This window comes from Terrapene carolina, unplaced genomic scaffold (genome assembly GCF_002925995.2).
Source record: "Terrapene carolina triunguis isolate 2854851 unplaced genomic scaffold, T_m_triunguis-2.0 Scaffold22, whole genome shotgun sequence".
Taxonomy (NCBI): domain Eukaryota; kingdom Metazoa; phylum Chordata; order Testudines; family Emydidae; genus Terrapene; species Terrapene triunguis.
This window is the reverse complement of record NW_020664373.1, coordinates 5,763,926-5,781,811: the sequence shown is the minus strand read 5'-3', so window position 1 is coordinate 5,781,811 and position 17,886 is coordinate 5,763,926. Positions and strand designations below refer to the sequence as shown.

General features: G+C 41.2%; 1 protein-coding gene across 2 annotated transcripts in view; it reads right to left on the bottom strand.

Annotated features, from left to right (window-relative positions):
- LOC112114875 (H(+)/Cl(-) exchange transporter 4) overlaps positions 1-17,475 on the bottom strand; it is a 34,009-nt gene extending 16,534 nt beyond the window's left edge. Inside the window, exons 1-6 of one of the 2 annotated variants that reach the window (XM_024211794.2) lie at positions 17,332-17,475; positions 14,796-14,895; positions 9,710-9,897; positions 3,428-3,550; positions 779-985; positions 605-685 (exon numbers count right to left, since the gene is read on the bottom strand). In XM_024211794.2, coding sequence (XP_024067562.1) covers positions 605-685; positions 779-985; positions 3,428-3,550; positions 9,710-9,897; positions 14,796-14,895; positions 17,332-17,475 — 843 coding nt within the window. The remainder of the gene's footprint in view (positions 1-604; positions 686-778; positions 986-3,427; positions 3,551-9,709; positions 9,898-14,795; positions 14,896-17,331) is intronic. The other variant, XM_024211795.2, reaches the window with a different exon arrangement.
- Positions 17,476-17,886: the final 411 nt, after the last annotated feature.

Sequence of the window (17,886 nt, the reverse complement as noted above, 5' to 3'; positions counted from 1 at the left end):
AAAACAAACAGAGACAGTGAATGCTTAACTGAGTGGGAGGTAAGGTGTTTGATTTAGTTACTCTCTTTTCTGTAGCACCACAGGCCCTACTGCATTCCGTCTGTGGTTAGTATGACTTTACATACATGGGTGTGTCTGCGACCAGAACGTGGTCACACATCTGTAAGGAAAGGCATTTTCAGACTTGAGGAGGAAATTGCGAACAATGGAAAATGAACGTGAGATGAATCATAAAGCAAGCTGTTGAACAGTTATGATCTCTAGACATGCGGTAGCAAGTTTCTGTAATCTTTTGTTAGAATGCTCAAGGCATACACCTTTTCATATGGAGTCAAATGCTGAACACACAGAGCACAACCATGCCTTTGGTTATCTCCAGGAGACTATTACTCCTCTTCCGCCAACATTATGCTAATCTACAGGGTTACTTCTTATTGGCAACAACTACAGATTATATATGCTTATATATGGCGTAACAATATTGGGAAAATAAAAAAGGATTCTTAAGGAAGGAATCAAGGGAAAGTATTTTTACTGATGCAAATGAATTCTGCAAACATACATCATGAAAGTGAAACATAGCTGATTCGCTGGTAGCTCTTACCTCTTCCAGGCTAAAAAGTACACCACCAATTGGAGCACCAAAAGCAACAGAGACTCCTGCAGCAGCTGCAGCTGAAAGCACCTGCAACACAAAGATTTGCATTCAAGGCATGAGCCCTTTGAGTTGTTGACTATATTTAAGGGGAAAGAAATGACAATCTGAGTCCAAGCTCACCTCTCTCCTCTTTCCTTCATTCCTGCTGTACTTTGAGAAGAGGCTGCTGAAGAAGTTACCACAGCAACAAGCCACATGCACTAAAGGACCTTCTTTGCCGAGGCTGAGGCCCGAAGACACCACCAGAACCAAGGTGACTGTTTTGATTAAGAGTGTCCACTTCCCTAGGTAGCCCCTAATAATGAAACCACTCAGGATGGTTTTTATCTGGAAGGCAGGAAGAATAGGTTGAAGAACTAAATAAACTTCTGCAACTTCAATTTTGCAAAAACAGCTTAACAGCTATAGTAGACTAGAAGCCAATGATGCACAGAGCAAAAGATTAAGACAACTTTTCTACAGTGATATCGTACTAGTGGTTAACATGAGTAGTGGGTAAACATGGCAACAATTTTACAAGCTAGTTATTGTGGGTGGATCCCTGCCTCTGTGAAGTCAACAGGATGCTGCCCATGTGGATTGGCTTGTAGGATCAGGGCTTAAATCAGATGCAAATGAGTGTCACCAAAAAAACCAAAATAATTATAGTGGGAGGCAGATTCCATAAACAGAAAATGTTTTGTTATTTCTAAAAATTCCATCACAAAAAAAATATTACAGTGGCATGAAACTGAATCTGGCAGAGATCTTGGTTTGAACAAGTTTCTCTTAATTTTTTTAAAATATGGATCAAATCTTGCCATATTTAAACAGACAAAGTCAACAGGCAAAAATCTGATTTGAAATTTACCTCTAAAACATGTCTAAATTGAAGGTAACTCTAGCATATACACATTACTTGCCACCATTCTTAGCAGTGATTTTTATTTTTCTACATCCTGTTCCAGCAATCCAGTCCAGTGGGACTAGGACATGGGGCTGGCTTGGCATCTGAAGCGGCACAGTTTCTGATGGGAGTTCCTTTACTGACTGCAGTGTAAAAGGAATTGACTGAGCGTGTTCAAGCAACAGCAGTTTTAGTGTGCCTTGTAGCCCTTTGAGAGGGAAGGAACTATGATTTACTATATGTTTGTACAGTGCCTACATCTCTAGAGTGCGTGACCTGGTTAGCTTATAGGCATTAAAGCAATATACACGTAAAATAATAATAAAAAATCCTTTACAAGATTATAGCACGAGTTAAGACCATCAGGATTTTAAAAGCGAGAACCAACTAAGCTGTGTCAATTTAAGTACACACCATTCCAAGTTCCAGTTTACATGGATTGATACTCCCCCCTTCCTTTTTTCCTTTGTATTCTTCCCCAAAGATATAAAGAAATAAATCAATCTCTAAGCAAGTTTTCTAAAAGTACACTCAAATCAATATTGAAATAAGGTTTTTGGCTTTGGTGTTTGTTGATTTTTATACTTCTCAAAATTTTGCAAATGAAAAGTTTTTCATCAAAAAGTGGCTTTTTTTACTTCTGACTTTTCTGACTTCATTATCAGAATTTTTATCCAAAACGTTATCAAAACCAGTAGACATTTTCATTTATTAAAATTCAGGTTTTCTGTAAGTGAAAATGTTTGATAATATTTTTATTAAATTTTTTTTAAAAGTTACAACAAAAATTGAAAAAAAATTAAAATAGCTTCATATTGACACCTGAGCAATGGAAACAATATCAATATTTCAGGAGGGTTTTGCAATTATTTTTTCCAACCAGTTCCAGATTTTTGATTAATCAGTTTTAGATTTCTTGGGTTGCTCTCCTAGAGGTGAGGAAAGGAGCAAACAGCTCTGTACACTGAATTAAATCTAAAGAAGAAGGATAAGACTTTCAAAGACTGAAGCTTAAATTTAGACTCCGAAATCCATATGGAGGCTCTTAAACAATAATATCCAGCTGTTATTTAGCACTTTTTTTTAAATAAGCGTCTGACATGTTTTATTAAAGTATTGAGTAACCTGTAGATCGCCTTGATTTCAAGGTCACTCATTTAAGAACCCAAATATGGATTTAGGGCCAATTTTTCAAGTGACTGGTGACTTTGGTTGCCTGAATGTTGGGTACCCAGCTTGACACACCTGATTTTCAGAAAATCAGAGCCTTTAAAGGAATTCCAAATGGTGGGCCCCCAAAAATTGAGGAGCTCAAAATCACTAGTTACTTTGGAAAGCTTGGTCTTGAATCTTCCTCCCTTCCCTTTCCCTCCCTCCCATCCCCTGCTTAAATCTTGGCCTAAACTTTTATCTTCTCCCTTATAATTGGAACACGTAATTGTATCTGCTGGACTTCCACGCAAATATTTATGTGTAACCCACTGATGAGTATGCACTATGGCCCCCCTCTGTGTCCAATCCACAGAGGATATGAATTGTTACAGCCCAGCTAGGGAGTCTTGGATCTTTAGCTCAAGTTGTAGCAGTTCATGCTTTTAGCTCTGGGAGTGTCCAAGTTCAGTCCTTGGGTTGTTGGCCAAAACAACAGCCATTGCATATGCCTTTGAGTGGAGTCTAAAATGAAGAATTTAGATCGGTAACATGAACACAGCTTAAGCAAAAGGCATAATATAAAGACATGTCCAGTGGGGGGCGGGGGGGGAATTAAAATGCCTTGCTTCTGCTTGTTCATATACCAAAGGCATAGCTATATGATAGCACAGGTCTGGAACATGAAATGATTTTTCAGTTTTCAAATTTGCATCCATCTGGAAGAAACTCACCTCTGGAATCCCAGAACCACAGGCATAAGGAGCAAACACCCTGACCAGGGAGACTGCCAGGAAAGCAAAAGATAGAGCCCACATAATGTACAGAAAATAGTTTAGAATGTAAGCACTTGCACCCTGGAAAAATAACAGCAAAAACACTGTTAGACAAATGCAATGAAATAACCTTATGTTTCTATTAGGATTAGGAGTGGGGTGGAGCAGGTTCTGTTCAATTATTGCAACACTAGTAATATGTTTGAAGCTGCTTTTGCCTCAGTAAATGTGAACATTTGCATTTTTTTGTGCTCCACAAAGATATATAGATGCAGCATCTTAGTTTATTTAAATCAATCTATATGGTGTCTTTTGTAAGGTTCTCACGCACTGTACAAAATACCAAACTAAACACTTAAACAGTTGAAAGAAAAGGTAAGCACATATACACAGTCCAAATAACATCAAACAAATCTAGCACCAGGGCAAACCCAGTTACAGCCAGAAAAAAATACCTCAAAGGAGGGATTTGCAATGTACTTTAAAGCCAGCCAATGAGAGAGAGCGGCTGGCCTCTCTGGGGACACTGAGATTTTCAAAGCCGGGGATTTAGCAACACTTCTCCATTAATTTTAATAGAAGGGCCAAGACCAGAACCAACCTGGCTAATTGTAATGATCAGGCAGGGACATAGAATGCGAAGTGATCAATCCAGTTCTGAGGGTTTCGATTATGAAGAGGCTCTCCATACTAAGTCTGATACCTTAAATTATATTCTTTGGTGTAATAGCAGCCAGTGCACCTCACAGAACATGGGTATAACTGAATTCCTCACTCTTATCTGAAGGTATAAGGTAAATGACTCATTCTGCAGGGGTCGCAGCCTCCAAAGCAATTTGAAAGGACGCCCAATTATGAATGTATTACAGTCGTTTATCCTGTGACAAAAGCACAAGCAATCATGCTGAGGCCTGTACTCAAGATAAACAGATGGGCTTTCCCACCAGGATGGAAATGGTAATAGTAATAGCCACTCTAAATCACTGTTGTAACTGCGGAGCGAGCAGTCAGTGGTTACCTCCAAGTTCCACACCCATCTCCAGTGACGCCATTCTCCCTGGAATGGACATACAAAGCCTGCCCAAGTTTTCCTCAAGACACTTTTCCCTACCCACGAGCATGACCTTGACCTTTTCTGTGTTGAGTTTCAACTGGATGTGTCCATCCAAATAATAAAGCCATCTAGACCAGGGGTTCTCAAAGTTTTGTACTGGTGACCCCTTTCACATAGCAAGCCTCTGAGTACCAACAGGGGGGAGGGATAGCTCAGTGGTTTGAGCAGTGGCCTGCTAAACCCAGGGTTGTGAGTTCAATCCTTAACGGGGCCATTTAGGGATCTGGAGCAAAAATCTGTCTGAGGATTGGTCCTGCTTTGAGCAGGGAGTTGGACTAGATGACCTCCGGAGGTCCCTTCCAACCCTGATATTCTATGATTAAAAACACTTTTAAACCTATTTAATACCATTATAAATGCTGGAGGCAAAGTGGGGTTTGGGGTAGAGGTTGACAGCTCGCAACCCCCCATGTAATAACCTTGTGACCCCCTGAGGGGTCCCAACCCCCAGTTTGAGAACCCCTGATTTAGACACGCCAATAGCCAAAAAAGAGCCCATAATGGACTGATCCAATAGGCAGCATGGAGCTGTGATTCATCAGTCTAAAGATGACAATATGATGCATACCTTTAAAGGTTCTCCCTCTGCTGCCTCATGGCCCAGAACAGAGACAAGGGAAGCCTCTGCGTGAAGACTAGTAGTGTCCATAACCTATATTTGAGGTCCTGGGAGTGCTTTTTCAGATGGGAAGGATTAAGATGAGACAGTGCTGCGTGTGAGACAATCAAGGAAGTCTGTGTTAACTACTCCTATTCTGTTCCAATTCCCAATGCTGAAAAACCTATGTTCCAATCTCATGAATGACAAAGCAGACAAGGCCATGATGGTCCCTGTTTGCCAAACATGCCATAACAATAACTAACCCTAGCATAATCCTAGAGATTTCTATCCAAATACAATATCAATGATTGGCCTTGCTGATAACAGCAGAAGAGCAGAGTGTTATCAACTACCATGACCCAAGACTTAAGTCATAAATTCCACACTTATCACGGACACCCATCCATAGTCATAGTGGATTTTTATTGTTCCAACTGAAGAATGTTTATTTAATTGCCCCATGAATGTCTTCTCCCTAGTGCTTTCAGTTAGAGACTCAATGGTAATATTCACTATTCCCTTAGAGCAGTGGTTCTCAACCAGGGGTCCAGGGCCCCCTGGGGGGCCGCAAGCAGGTTTCAGGGGTCCGCCAAGTAGGGCCGGCATTAGACTTGCTCGGGCCCAGGGCAGAAAGCTGAAGCCCCACTGTATGGAGCTGAAGCCTAGAGGCCCGAGCCCCTCCACCCGGAGCTGAAGCTGAAGCCTGAGCAAGTTGCCCTGCTTGCTACCCCCTAACGCTGGTCCTTGCTTTTATATGCAGAAAAACAGTTGTTGTGGCACAAGGGGGCCGTGGAGTTTTTAATAGGACATTGGGGGGCCTCAGAAAGAAAAAGGTTGAGAACCCCTGCCTTAGAGGACAGTCTGGGTTTGCAGTCCCAGGGCCAGATTCTCATCTCAACTACACTAGTGTGAACCTGCAGCAGCTCCAGCTCATCTGGTGAGAATTTGGCTGTAAAACATTGGGCTAAAGCAGCTATTTTGCTTCTTAATTCAATTAAGCTGTACCATATTTGTTTCTTTTGACAGACTTCTTTTTCAAATCTGAGATGTAAACACTGCAGATCTGTTTTATGTATTTGCTACAGACACACATACATATACTGCATTATACTGGGTCAGCCTACTAGGATCCCACTTATTTTGCACGACTACCTCACTAGGGATAACATTCATCCTCACATTCTCCAAACATTTAACATATGAACATAAGAGCGGCCATACTGGGTCAGGCCAAAGGTCCATCTAGCCCAGTATCCTGTCTTCTGACAGCAGCCAATGCCAGGTGCCCCAGGGGGAATGAACAGAACAGGTAATCATCAAGTGATCCATTCCCTGTCGCCCATTCCCACCTTCTGGTAAACAGAGGCTAGGGACACCATTCCTGCCCATCCTGGCTAATAGCCATTGATGGACCTATCCTCCATGAACTAGACACGTGGTCACAGGCAAGATTGAGTTCTTTTTTGAACACTTATAGTCAAACTTTTGGAACTTTAAACAGCAGTTTCTAAAGATTAATAAGTTCTTTCAGAAGGGAAGTAGTAGTGACCCAGCCACACTTTTAGCTGCCATCACCAAGACCTGATTCAGGAAGGCACTTACTCACATGCTTAAATTTAAGCCTATGAGTCGACTGTCGGAGTCAACACTAGGCCAAAATAGATGGCTCCAGTGTATTACCAGAGGCAAGTTTAGTCTCCACAAGGAGGATGACGTGTATCCTACTTTTACAGCATCCTCTGCTGGCTGTTTAAAGGAGTGGCACTGGCAGTGGAATAGGATAGTGGTTCTCAACCAGGGGTATGTGTATCCCTGGGGGTATGCAGAGGTCTTCCGGGGGTACATCAACTCATCTAGATATTTGCCTAGTTTTACAAAAGGCTACAGAAAAAGCATTAGCAAAGTCAGTACAAACTAAAATTTCATACAATGACTTGTTTATACTGCTCTATTTACTGTACACTGAAATGTATGTAAAATATTTATATTCCAATTGATTTATAATAATATGGTAAAAATAAGGAAGTAAGCAATCTTTCAGTAATAGTGTGCTGTGACACTTTTGTATTTTTATGCCTGATTTTGTAAGCAAGTAGTTTTTAAGTGAGGTGAAACTTGGGGGTACGCAAGACAAATCAGACTCCTGGAAGGGGTACAATAGTCTGGAAAGGTTGAAAGCCACTGGAATAAGAGAAGGAAAGAGCACAGGGTTGAATGGATGGCCCACACAGGTAATCTGTATAATAAGGAGTCGGGAAGAAAATATGGTCTGGTGCGTAGTCTGATTTATTTTCATGTTTTCTCTAAATTAAATCTGCTTTTTGGGGGGAGGTTTCATAGAAAGACTATAATTAAAACAATATTGACAGATCCTATAGGATGTGTCAGAATTCATAGTGGCAACATATTTAAGGGGCTGAAAGCAGCCATAATGCCCAAAACCACAGGGAATGGTTTTGCAAAAAAAAAAAAAAAACTATCTACATCTAGGGCTCCAAAATGTCAAATTCAGTTAGACATGATAAGCAGAGCCACAGCTGTGCATAAAATAGAAGAGTCTGAACAGATTACATCTGGGAAAAACCCTCCAAGAACTTTTTATGTAAAATGTTCTGTGAATTGTTCCCTCTGTACACTCAAGGCAACCAGTTCTTTTCACTGTGCTTGTGTCTGTTGTTTGGATGTCTTCTGCAAGGTGTAGTAACTTATGAATGAGAACAAAAATCTCTCTCTGTACTGACTGTAATTAAATCAATCTTGATTGTTCTTAGAAGTTCTACAAGGCTTTGAGAAGCCTGCAGAGTTTGTACAGAGGTAGGACTGACTTTCTGTTGTATGTGTGTACATTGCTTGTGGGCCCCTGGTCCCTGATTGGGGCCTCTAGATGCTACCATAATATAACAACAATATTAATACAGTTAGATCTACTGACTATAGCAGCCAGGGAGACTCGGGAAGACTGAAGATCTTAGACGCTCCGTTGGTCTTGGGAAGTCACCAGAATCAGGTCAAACTAATATGGTGTCAAGTATCAGAGGGGTAGCTGTGTTAGTCTGTATCCACAAAAACAACGAGGAGTCTGGTAGCACCTTAAAGACTAATAGATTTATTTGGGCATAAGCTTTCATGGGTAAAAAACTCACTTCTTCAGATGCATTTGTTAGTCTTTAAGGTGCCACCGGACTCCTCGTTGTTTTTGTCAAACTAATAGTTATTTTCACTGTAATAATACCGTTGAGGATCAGAAACCTAGCTTGAATATGGTGAAAAAATTAACTCCATGTGAACTAACACACCCATCCAGCTGTTATGCTTAATGCAATGCATAACATACAGTAGACCTGATTGTTGAGTTTCCGGTGCATATGGGTAAAACGAATATCCTTGAGGACGTTTTCTATTTATGTCCTCCCAGAAATCAAGTGGCCTGCTGTGGATTTCCTCAAGACAGGGCCTATATCAATTATATGTTCCCCCTGGTTCTTCCTTCCCACCTCTTCTCCATCCAGGGAATTTCTAATAAACTACAACTTCACTCCAGTTCAACAATTTATCCTGGGACAATGTTTATTTAATGTTACTAAGAAACAACTAACAGTCTATAAATACTGACTAAGACAGTTGAAATGCCATGCAAAGTGCATGGCATTGTGTCTCACCCAGTGTACAGGAGCGATTCCTGCTTGGTATCTAACAGCGCAGCATATACACACAAGTTCCAGTGAAGTCAGTGAAACAACACCTCTGGAAAATTAGGCCAGGCATGTCCACAGACAGTGCAGTCCAGCTAAAACTAAAACAACGGCTTTGGGGTTACTGTTAAGAATGACCAAGTTGTTGTTGTACAGTGATGACAGGGTTCTTAGAGACTATATGGAGTTCCAGGTTAAAATTCCACTGCCAAATTAAAGTGAAGGTTGTGGTGTTCTCCCTGGTGGAGTCAAACCTTATGTTTATTCTGCTAAATCCCTTAAGCCAAAGATGACTTATCCCATGGGCCCATAAGAGTACATCCAAAACACTTTTTTCCTGAACGGATGAGATTGTAGCAAGCATCAGGGTTTTTTTTTTAAATTGCTGGTGGAGGATACTCACATAACTCTGTTCTCCACAGAGAGAGAGCGCGCGAGATATTAGAGAACATTTTTCGAGCCGAAACTAATCAGGTCAAATTCGTGAATAGTTTCAGGTTGGCCACAACTGCATTTTTTAGCAAATAAACGACTTGTCTGAAAATTTTCACCCAGATCTAGTTATGAGGTAATTCTTTTATTCTAGTAAGGATACATTCTCACAGACTTCGTTTCTGCAGCACACACACCCATGAGACCTGGGGCTTATAACAGGCTAAGCAGAAAATGTTTGTGGGAACCCCAGGTAACAATATTGGCAGTACATAACTCTCTATATTGGGGGTTGGGAGGCAGGCTGTTTGAAGAGAATATCACAGAGTAGTGGGGGGGAAAAGAATATTCTGGGAATGGTTAGTATTTCCCAGTCTCCAGCCTAACCAGGTCTTGCATACCTCAGACTGGTTTACCAGAAGCTCGGACCATTTCTGCCACTTGGGACATTTGTCCCTGTCATCAAATGTGGTTTCATTAGATGTCCAGCAGCACTGCTCATGGCTGTACCAGAATGCAGATAAGCAGACACCCTCTTTCAGATCTGTCATCCAGTCTACAGCTAAATCTATAACTCCAGCTAACGTGCCTGAAAAAAAGATCAGGAAATAAAAAATAAAGTGGAACACATATTAATCTAATTATATTGAAACAAAACACATGATCTGAAGGACCAGTTACAATATGAGCATAAAAATGTGCCAAATAATTAGACTGAACAGCTGAGAGTTAGTAGGGAGGAACTGAGCTTCTCCAAAAATATCCTCTCTTCTTCTACATTTTACTGTGCAATGCTTCTTTTTAACACCATAATTCTTATCTTGGCTCTGCCCCTGATAAAATAGGACATCACATTCCAAATACAGACACAGGTCCCAATCCTGCACGCTAATCCATGCCAGCATGTCATTTGACTGCTGGAGTACCAGTGAAGTTAATGGGACTTCACACATGCAGAGAAATCAACGTATACATATCGGACTGCAGGATCCGGGAAATTGTTCCACATGGTAGATGAGAGGAGGGGTGTGTGCGTGCACACACACACCTATTTCTGTTGGTTCCAGTACACAGATCTTCAAAATGAGCAATTTAAGTAATAAAAATAATGTTAAGGCCCAATCCTGATTTACTGAATTTTATGATAGTTTAGTCATTAAGATCAATGGGACTATGATTTAGTCTTTGATATAGATACCTAATAGTAATTCAAGCCCAAGAATAAAAATGTCCTTAAAATGCTTTCTTTATGAACTTCATCCTTCATTGCTGGAGCCAGCTTTTTCAAAAATTATACAGAGCAACAGTGACATCCAGTGGCCAAACAATGCTTGAGTATATGCCTTATGCTGTGGATTCCCAGAGAAGATCTTGACTTTCCTGTATAAGTCCTAATCAAACAGCGTAATCTACCATAGCTCTAGTATTGTGAAAACAGAGAAGTCACCTTAGCACCAATGCATTTTGCATCGTGCATAAGACTGTGAAAGCCTGTCTTCCACCACAGTAAAACCTCAAAGTTATGAACACCAGCGTTACGAACTGCCTGATCAACCACACACCTTATTTGGAACTGGAAGGACACAATCAGGCAGCAGCAGGGGGGGGGGGGGAAGCAAATACAGTACAATACTGTGTTAAACATACTAAAAAAATAAAGGGAAAGTTTAAAAAAAAGATTTGACAAAGTAAGAAAACTGTTTCCATGCTTGTTTCATTTAAATTAAAGCAGCATTTTTCTTCTGCATAGTACAGTTTCAAAGCTGTATTAAGTCAATGTTCAGTTGTAAACTTTTTGAGAGAATAACCATAACATTTGTTCAGAGTTATGAACATTTCAGAGTTATGAACAACTTCCATTCCCGAGGTGTTTGTAACTCTGAGGTTCTACTGTGATTATTTTGGACTTATTCTACACTGTTGTCTCCAGATGCTGTTATTGAAAAACTACTACAATTGTATTCAAAAGTTAAATTAGAAACAAACTCTTTAAAGACAACTGAAAGGTTTTGCAATAACTTCAAAAGTACATCACATTTATTGTCACGTCAGCAAGAGGGATAATACTTGTCACCACTGTAAGGCCATATGACAACAATAAAGGATTTAATGTGATATGGGAAGAATCTCTCTCCAAACTAAAGGAGAACACAGATATGCCAATGAGAGGTATGTGAGATCACTAGAGAAGCAAAGGGGAAAGCTGGTGTAGCAATCCAAGTATTTGCTTTTGTAGAGTTAGTTTGATTTTTTTTTTTTTTTGGATTTGGTTTGGTTTTTTGTGGCTTGTCATTTCTGGTTGCTCAAGTTTCTATGGAAACAGTGGGCCATATCCTAAGTCGGTGTAAATCACCATAACGCTACTGACCCCAATGTGCCTAGCTAAGTGAGTTTCGCTGTAAGCTCTATGATTTTCTGAAAAACCTCCCACTGATCAGAATCTTTAACTGGTTCAAGGAAACACAAGATCTGGGACTGGCACAAGGAAACCTCTGCCCTGTCCAAAATGTGCAGAGTTCGGACTCTACCTCAGCCTCTGATGGACCTCCCTATTTAGCTACACTTCCCAAGCTTCGCTGAAGGTACATCTACCCTGCACCCTGCTTTTGGCAGCATGTCGAGTACATACACTACGCACACACCCCAGCAGCGTACAGGGTAAGGCACCGCTGCCTCCCCCCTCTGCCAGAGCCTTTCACTGATACATGGAGCTACACATTGCAGTGTGGATGCCACCTGCTTATTCACTGAGGCGTGTAGCTACACATCCCCTCCATGCTGCCGCCCGTGGCATGCAGTATAGACAGATCCTTAGAGACGCCTTCCACCATGCCCTGTCAGGTAAATCAATACTCGTGTCACTTCAGAGGTGGAGTAAATAAGGACTATAACAGGGGTGGCCAAACTTACTGGCCCTCCAAGCCGCATACGACAATCTTCAGAAGTTCAATAGCCGGGGCACACCTGCCAGGAGCTGGGGCTTGGGGCTTCAGCGCCACGGAAGGTGCCTGATGGGGCTCAGGGCTTCAGCACAACCCCCGGCAGGCGCATCCGACAGTGCTGAAGCCCCAAGACCCTCCTCCCCGCTGGGTAGAAGCCCCCATCCCACCACCCCACTGCAAGGTCCTGAGCTTCCCCGCACCCCACCAGTCTGGTAGGTGGAGAATGGGGGGGGTGTGCTGCCTTGAGCCGCACTTTAACAATAAAAGAGCTGCATGTGGCTTGTGAGCCACAGTTTGGCCACCCCTGGAGTATAAGATTGTTTTTAACCTTATAAAGTGACTTGCCTAAGGTCACAAAGAAAGTTTGTAGCACAGCTGGGAACATATGTCCAGACCTCTGATGTGATAGACTCACATTTCATCCATTACACTATGGTGCCTCTGAGAAAACTGCATAGTTATGCTAGCTGCAAAATGAGGTTGCTGGGGTCAAGTGCTTTGAGATCTGCTAATAGATGAAAGTGCTACACATGTGGCCTACTTTTCACATAAGAAAACTGAGACATGGAAAGACTGAATGACCTGCCTGGGCAGTACTGTGTGCTAATAGGTTAGGTAGAGCCCTATGAGCCAGAAAACCTTGTGCCTGATTTCCGTAAGTGCTGAAAACTCATCACTCCAAGGAAGTCAATGGCAGATGCAGCTGCTCGGAAACCTCAGAAAGTCAGGCTAGTTTAATTGACTTTCAGTGAGACTTAGGCTCCTAAGTGCCTAAATCACTTTTGAAAATGGGACTTAGCCATCTAGATCCCTAAGGCCTTGCAATGCTGAGTGAAACAACACCTAAACACCTTTAAAAATCAGGGCCTGCGTGGCTTTCCCAACGTCACACAGGAAGTCTGTGGCAGAGCCTCTCAGGCTCCAGGCTAGTTCCCTAACCACTGGCCTTTTTCTTTCTACTACATCAAGCCACCACAGTGATGAAGAAGTGTGCAGAAGACAATCTTGAGGGGTAGTCTGATGTGTTTGGACAGGATCGTTTGGTAAAGGGGATACTGGAAGGCACATTTCCCTAAAAGGGCAGAATTAAATGTGTTGTGTGTTGTCTGTGGTGTACAGTAGTCAAAGAAGTGGTAAGGTGTAGGTCTGTGAGTAGTTAATATCCATTAACTAAGCCCAACCTAACCACAACCTTTTCCCTAGCATAGGTGCAGGATAACATGTTTTATTTCGATTTAGCCGGTTGAGATAAAAGGTGTTAACCTGTATCCACATTCGGGGAAAGGGTGGAGTTAGTTAACATGTTAACTAGCTCCATCCTAACCTCAACATACCCATACGACATACATGAAGGACAACAATTCCATTTGGCATCAACTTTTGAAGTTTCAAAATATTTTGGTTCCACACTGGAATGAGAGAGCGAGCGAGCATATGTTTTCACTGTACAGCTGGGTAATTGGGGTACTGGCTTGGAATGTGGGGGAGACAGGTCCAAGTCCTTGATTCAGAGCAGAGCTTTTCTTCCCAACTCAGGCAGAGCACTGACTTGAGCATTTCCCAGATTGGTACCCTAACCACCAGGGGTGGGTGGGTGTGGGTGTCTCATATCTTCCCAACAAAAGTTTTGTGTAAATTTATGTGTCTCCATGAAACAGCATATTTTGCCAAAATTTCACTTCAACAAAAATGCTCCAGCTAGCTTTAGCCATAATGTTCCAGAACAGCTTTCAATCACAGTTCTAAACACTGATATTAAGGGTACTAACTTTACATTTGTTAAACCAGGAGATTCCCACTAGTTTTGGTGAGAACATGGTGTGTAAAACTTGGCATCGTGCTGTTTCCTAGCAGTCAATCACATTGACATAACTGAGACAGCATAAAAACTATTCAAGGCCGCTGTTTTAGGTTGGTAACATGAGAGCAGCTTTCCAAACTGGAAGACATGCTAAACTGAGCAGGAGACAGGAGCAACTCAGGAAATTAATGAATTTCCCATCTGAGTTTGTTGTTAAATATGTAATGTCTGTCTGGCTTGTGAGCAGATCTGGAAGTCAGTCTGAAATTGGTTGTGTGTCGGGTCTTTTTTTTTTCTTCTTTTTTTCAGGCATGTATAAAGAGATAACTCAGTCTACAATGAATCTAGTGCATTAGAGAACTATATTTTCATTGTACTCTACCAGTACTCTCCTCCTGCATCAAAATATCTATCCATGGAATTAAATTCACAAGAGCAAGAAAGGAACATGTGAATCAGAGGCTGAGATAGTCAAAACAGTTCAAGGCACTTCCACTCAGAGGCATGTTTTCAAAAGCAATACAGAAATCACATTACTTGTTAATAGCACTTTTTCTAGGTCAGCACTCAGTGTGAGACTTTCCAAGTGAAGCATTAAAACTGTGTGGGTGCATAACTGTCTCTTTATCTCATCCATCTTGAAAAGTTGGGGACCAGACAAAGTAAGTAAAAGATAAGCAGATGGCTCTGCAGGAAGACTGAGAGAGAGTTCCAGACACAGCACTTCTGCTATTGTGCACATACCTGCCAGTAGTCCTATGAGAAGCATTACAACCCATCCTGACCAGGCATCCAACAAACTCTTGATGAACTCCAATATGGATTCCTTACTTTTGCTTGTAATCTGTAAAAAATACATACACTGATTCATAAGAGTTGGTTCTGTTGTGTCACATCTACAAGGCAAGACTCTTATTTGAACACAGATGGACTGAACACTAAAAACATTGATTGTTTTTACAGAGCTCGTGATCAAGTTGTTTAAAGTGAATTTGTCCAACCTTAACAATTTTACTTATTATTTCAGCTCTAATCCACCAGATTCAATATGTTTTTTCTTCCTTTTTTCCCCCCCATATTGACAGATGAAATCCACGAGCAATGAAAGGCAAATTACGACCATCTTTTTGTAGGTCCTGCTCAAGAACCAGGACGTGCACAATGAGATGATACAACAGTTTTGAAAACAACATTTGCCTGCTTTAGGTATAGATATAATTTGGGCTTTTGTTGATGAGTGCATTTGTGTTTGAGTCTACATCTCTTACATAAAGTCATACAGTTTTAGGCCAGAAGGCACCACCAGATCATCTAGTCTGACCTTCTGTATATTACAACACCAACATCACCCACCCCTGCAAGCTAAACCCAACAACTGAAATTAAACCAAAGGATTACAGCCCACAGGAGACTAGATTAATGTGTGCCACCATGAGAGAACAGGAGGGAGTGAGATGGACCAATGCCCAGGGCCTCTGCAATGGCAGAAAATGGATTAAGTGAGATATTCCCAGATAATTCTGGCAATTGACTTGCACCCCCATGCCTATGGGGAAAAAAAAAAAAAAAAAACCCCATAGGCACTGCCAATCTAGCCGAATATCACATATGGCAATCAATTAGACATGGAGCATATGAGCAAGAACCAGTGTGATGTCTTACCAGTGACTTGTATAATGGCATTAATACCTCTCTAGTTCTACTGGAAATGCTTCGCCTGATACATCCTAGGATTGCATTTGCCTTTTTCACAGCCTCATCACATTAGTGGGTTATAGTCATCCTGAGATCGACCCACACACCCAAGTCTTTCTCCTCCTCTGTTGCTTCCAACTGATGAGCCACCAGATTGAAGCAGACATTCTTATTATTAGACCCTAAGTGCACTTTGTACTATTGAATTTCATCCCATTTCTATCACTCCAGTCTTCAAGGTCATGCAGATCTTTTTATGTAATATTCCGATCATGCTCTGTATTGAGAGTGCCTCCCAACTTTGTATCATCAGCAAATTTCATTAGCACACTCCTACTCTTTGAGCCAAGGTCATTAATAAAAATACTGAATAAGGTTGGACCAAGACTGATCCTCGAGGAACTCCACTAGTAACCTCCCTTCGGTCCGGTAATTCATCTTTCAACACAACCCATTGCCTGCTCTCCTTTAGCCAAATCCTTATTCACCTTACAATGCCTATATCAATCCCTAATTTAACAAATAATTTCCCATGTGGCCCAGCGTCAAATGCTTTACTGAAGTCCAAGTATATTAGATCTACTGCATTTCCCATAGCTAAAAAATCAGTTATTTTGTCAAAGGAGGAAATCAGGTTAGTCTGGCCTGATCTACCTTTGGTAAAACCATGTTACACTGCATCCCCTTTACCTCTATGACTTTAATTATTCTTTCCTTCATAATTTGTTCTGAAACCTTGCATACTACTGAGGTCAGACTAACAGGTCTGTAATTGCCCAGATCACCTTTTTTCCCTTTCTTAAATATAGGTACAATGTTAGCTAGTCTCCAGTCATATGGTACTACCCCAAAAAGATATATTTATTACAAATCCTTGCAACTGGACTAGCAATCTCATGTGCTGGTTCTTTCAGTATTCTGAGGTGGGAATTGTCCGGTATGCCTGATTTGAGTGCATTAAGCTCTTTCTGTTTTTCTTCCACCTCAGATGTGGTCATTTCCATTTCTAGACACTGCCTTCATACCCACATTCCATATTATCATCATTATTAAAACCAAGACAAAGTATTCATTTAGTTTTGGGGCCATACCTTGATTATCTTTCATCTCCTTCCCATCCACACTGCATAGTGGCCCAACCTCAACCGTCCTTAGTCTACTTCTAGTTATACAACTAAAAAACCTCATTATTTATTTTAATTTCCTTAGCAAGAACTCATTTAGCTTGACTTTTAGCAATTCTCTCTTTATTCTGGCATTTTCGAACCTCCATGGTGTAGCTTTCTTTGTTGATTAACACCTTTTCCAAATCCTTATAGGCTCTCTGCTTACTCCTAATAACCTTTTTGAGGTGATTATTTATCCAGGTGGGTCTACAACCTCTCTCTTCAAGTTTCCTCCCTCTTACTTGGGATGCAAATTTCCAAATTTTTTGTATAGTTGATTTGAAAAAATGCCAACCCTCCTCCATATTTAAGCCCTTGAGCTCCTCAGTCCAGCTGACTTTTTAAACTAATTCCCTTAATTTTCCAAAGTCTGACCTTTTGAATAAAAAGTCATAGTTAACCACTTGGTTTTGATTTACCTTCCTATGTCTGTCAGTGTCACGCGACTTCTCTCTCAGCCAATCAATTGTGTGGAAGTCCTCATATGTCCCAACATCAGGGAAAGGCTCATCCAGGAAATCCATCAGATTGCCAGAACCATTCATGTCTCCTGCATTAACCATATTAGTACCTGTAGGAGGAAAAAACATAAATTTAGAAAATTCATGCAACATATCCATTTGTTTCAGAACAAAATTATTCAGAAAACCTTCGACCTGCCACTACACACACAATGCAAGAATGGTGGGAGCATGAGATAACAGCTCTTGTTTAAAGGAGCTTAGTATGTATGAAAAGTAATTGTTTCTAAAGCCTACATCAACGGAAAAAATACATGCACCCTGAGCAAAATGTTTGCATAGAATTCCTAGTCCACTAAACCGGGATGGTTTCAGAATTCAGTTGAAATGGTGCACCTCAGACCATGTCTGAAAAAGTAAGCATAACCTTACAAACTAGCTGCTTGCAGGACACTTTATAGTCAAAGGGGCCACATTGGAAAATAAGTGGTGGTACTTACCTAGAATCCCAGC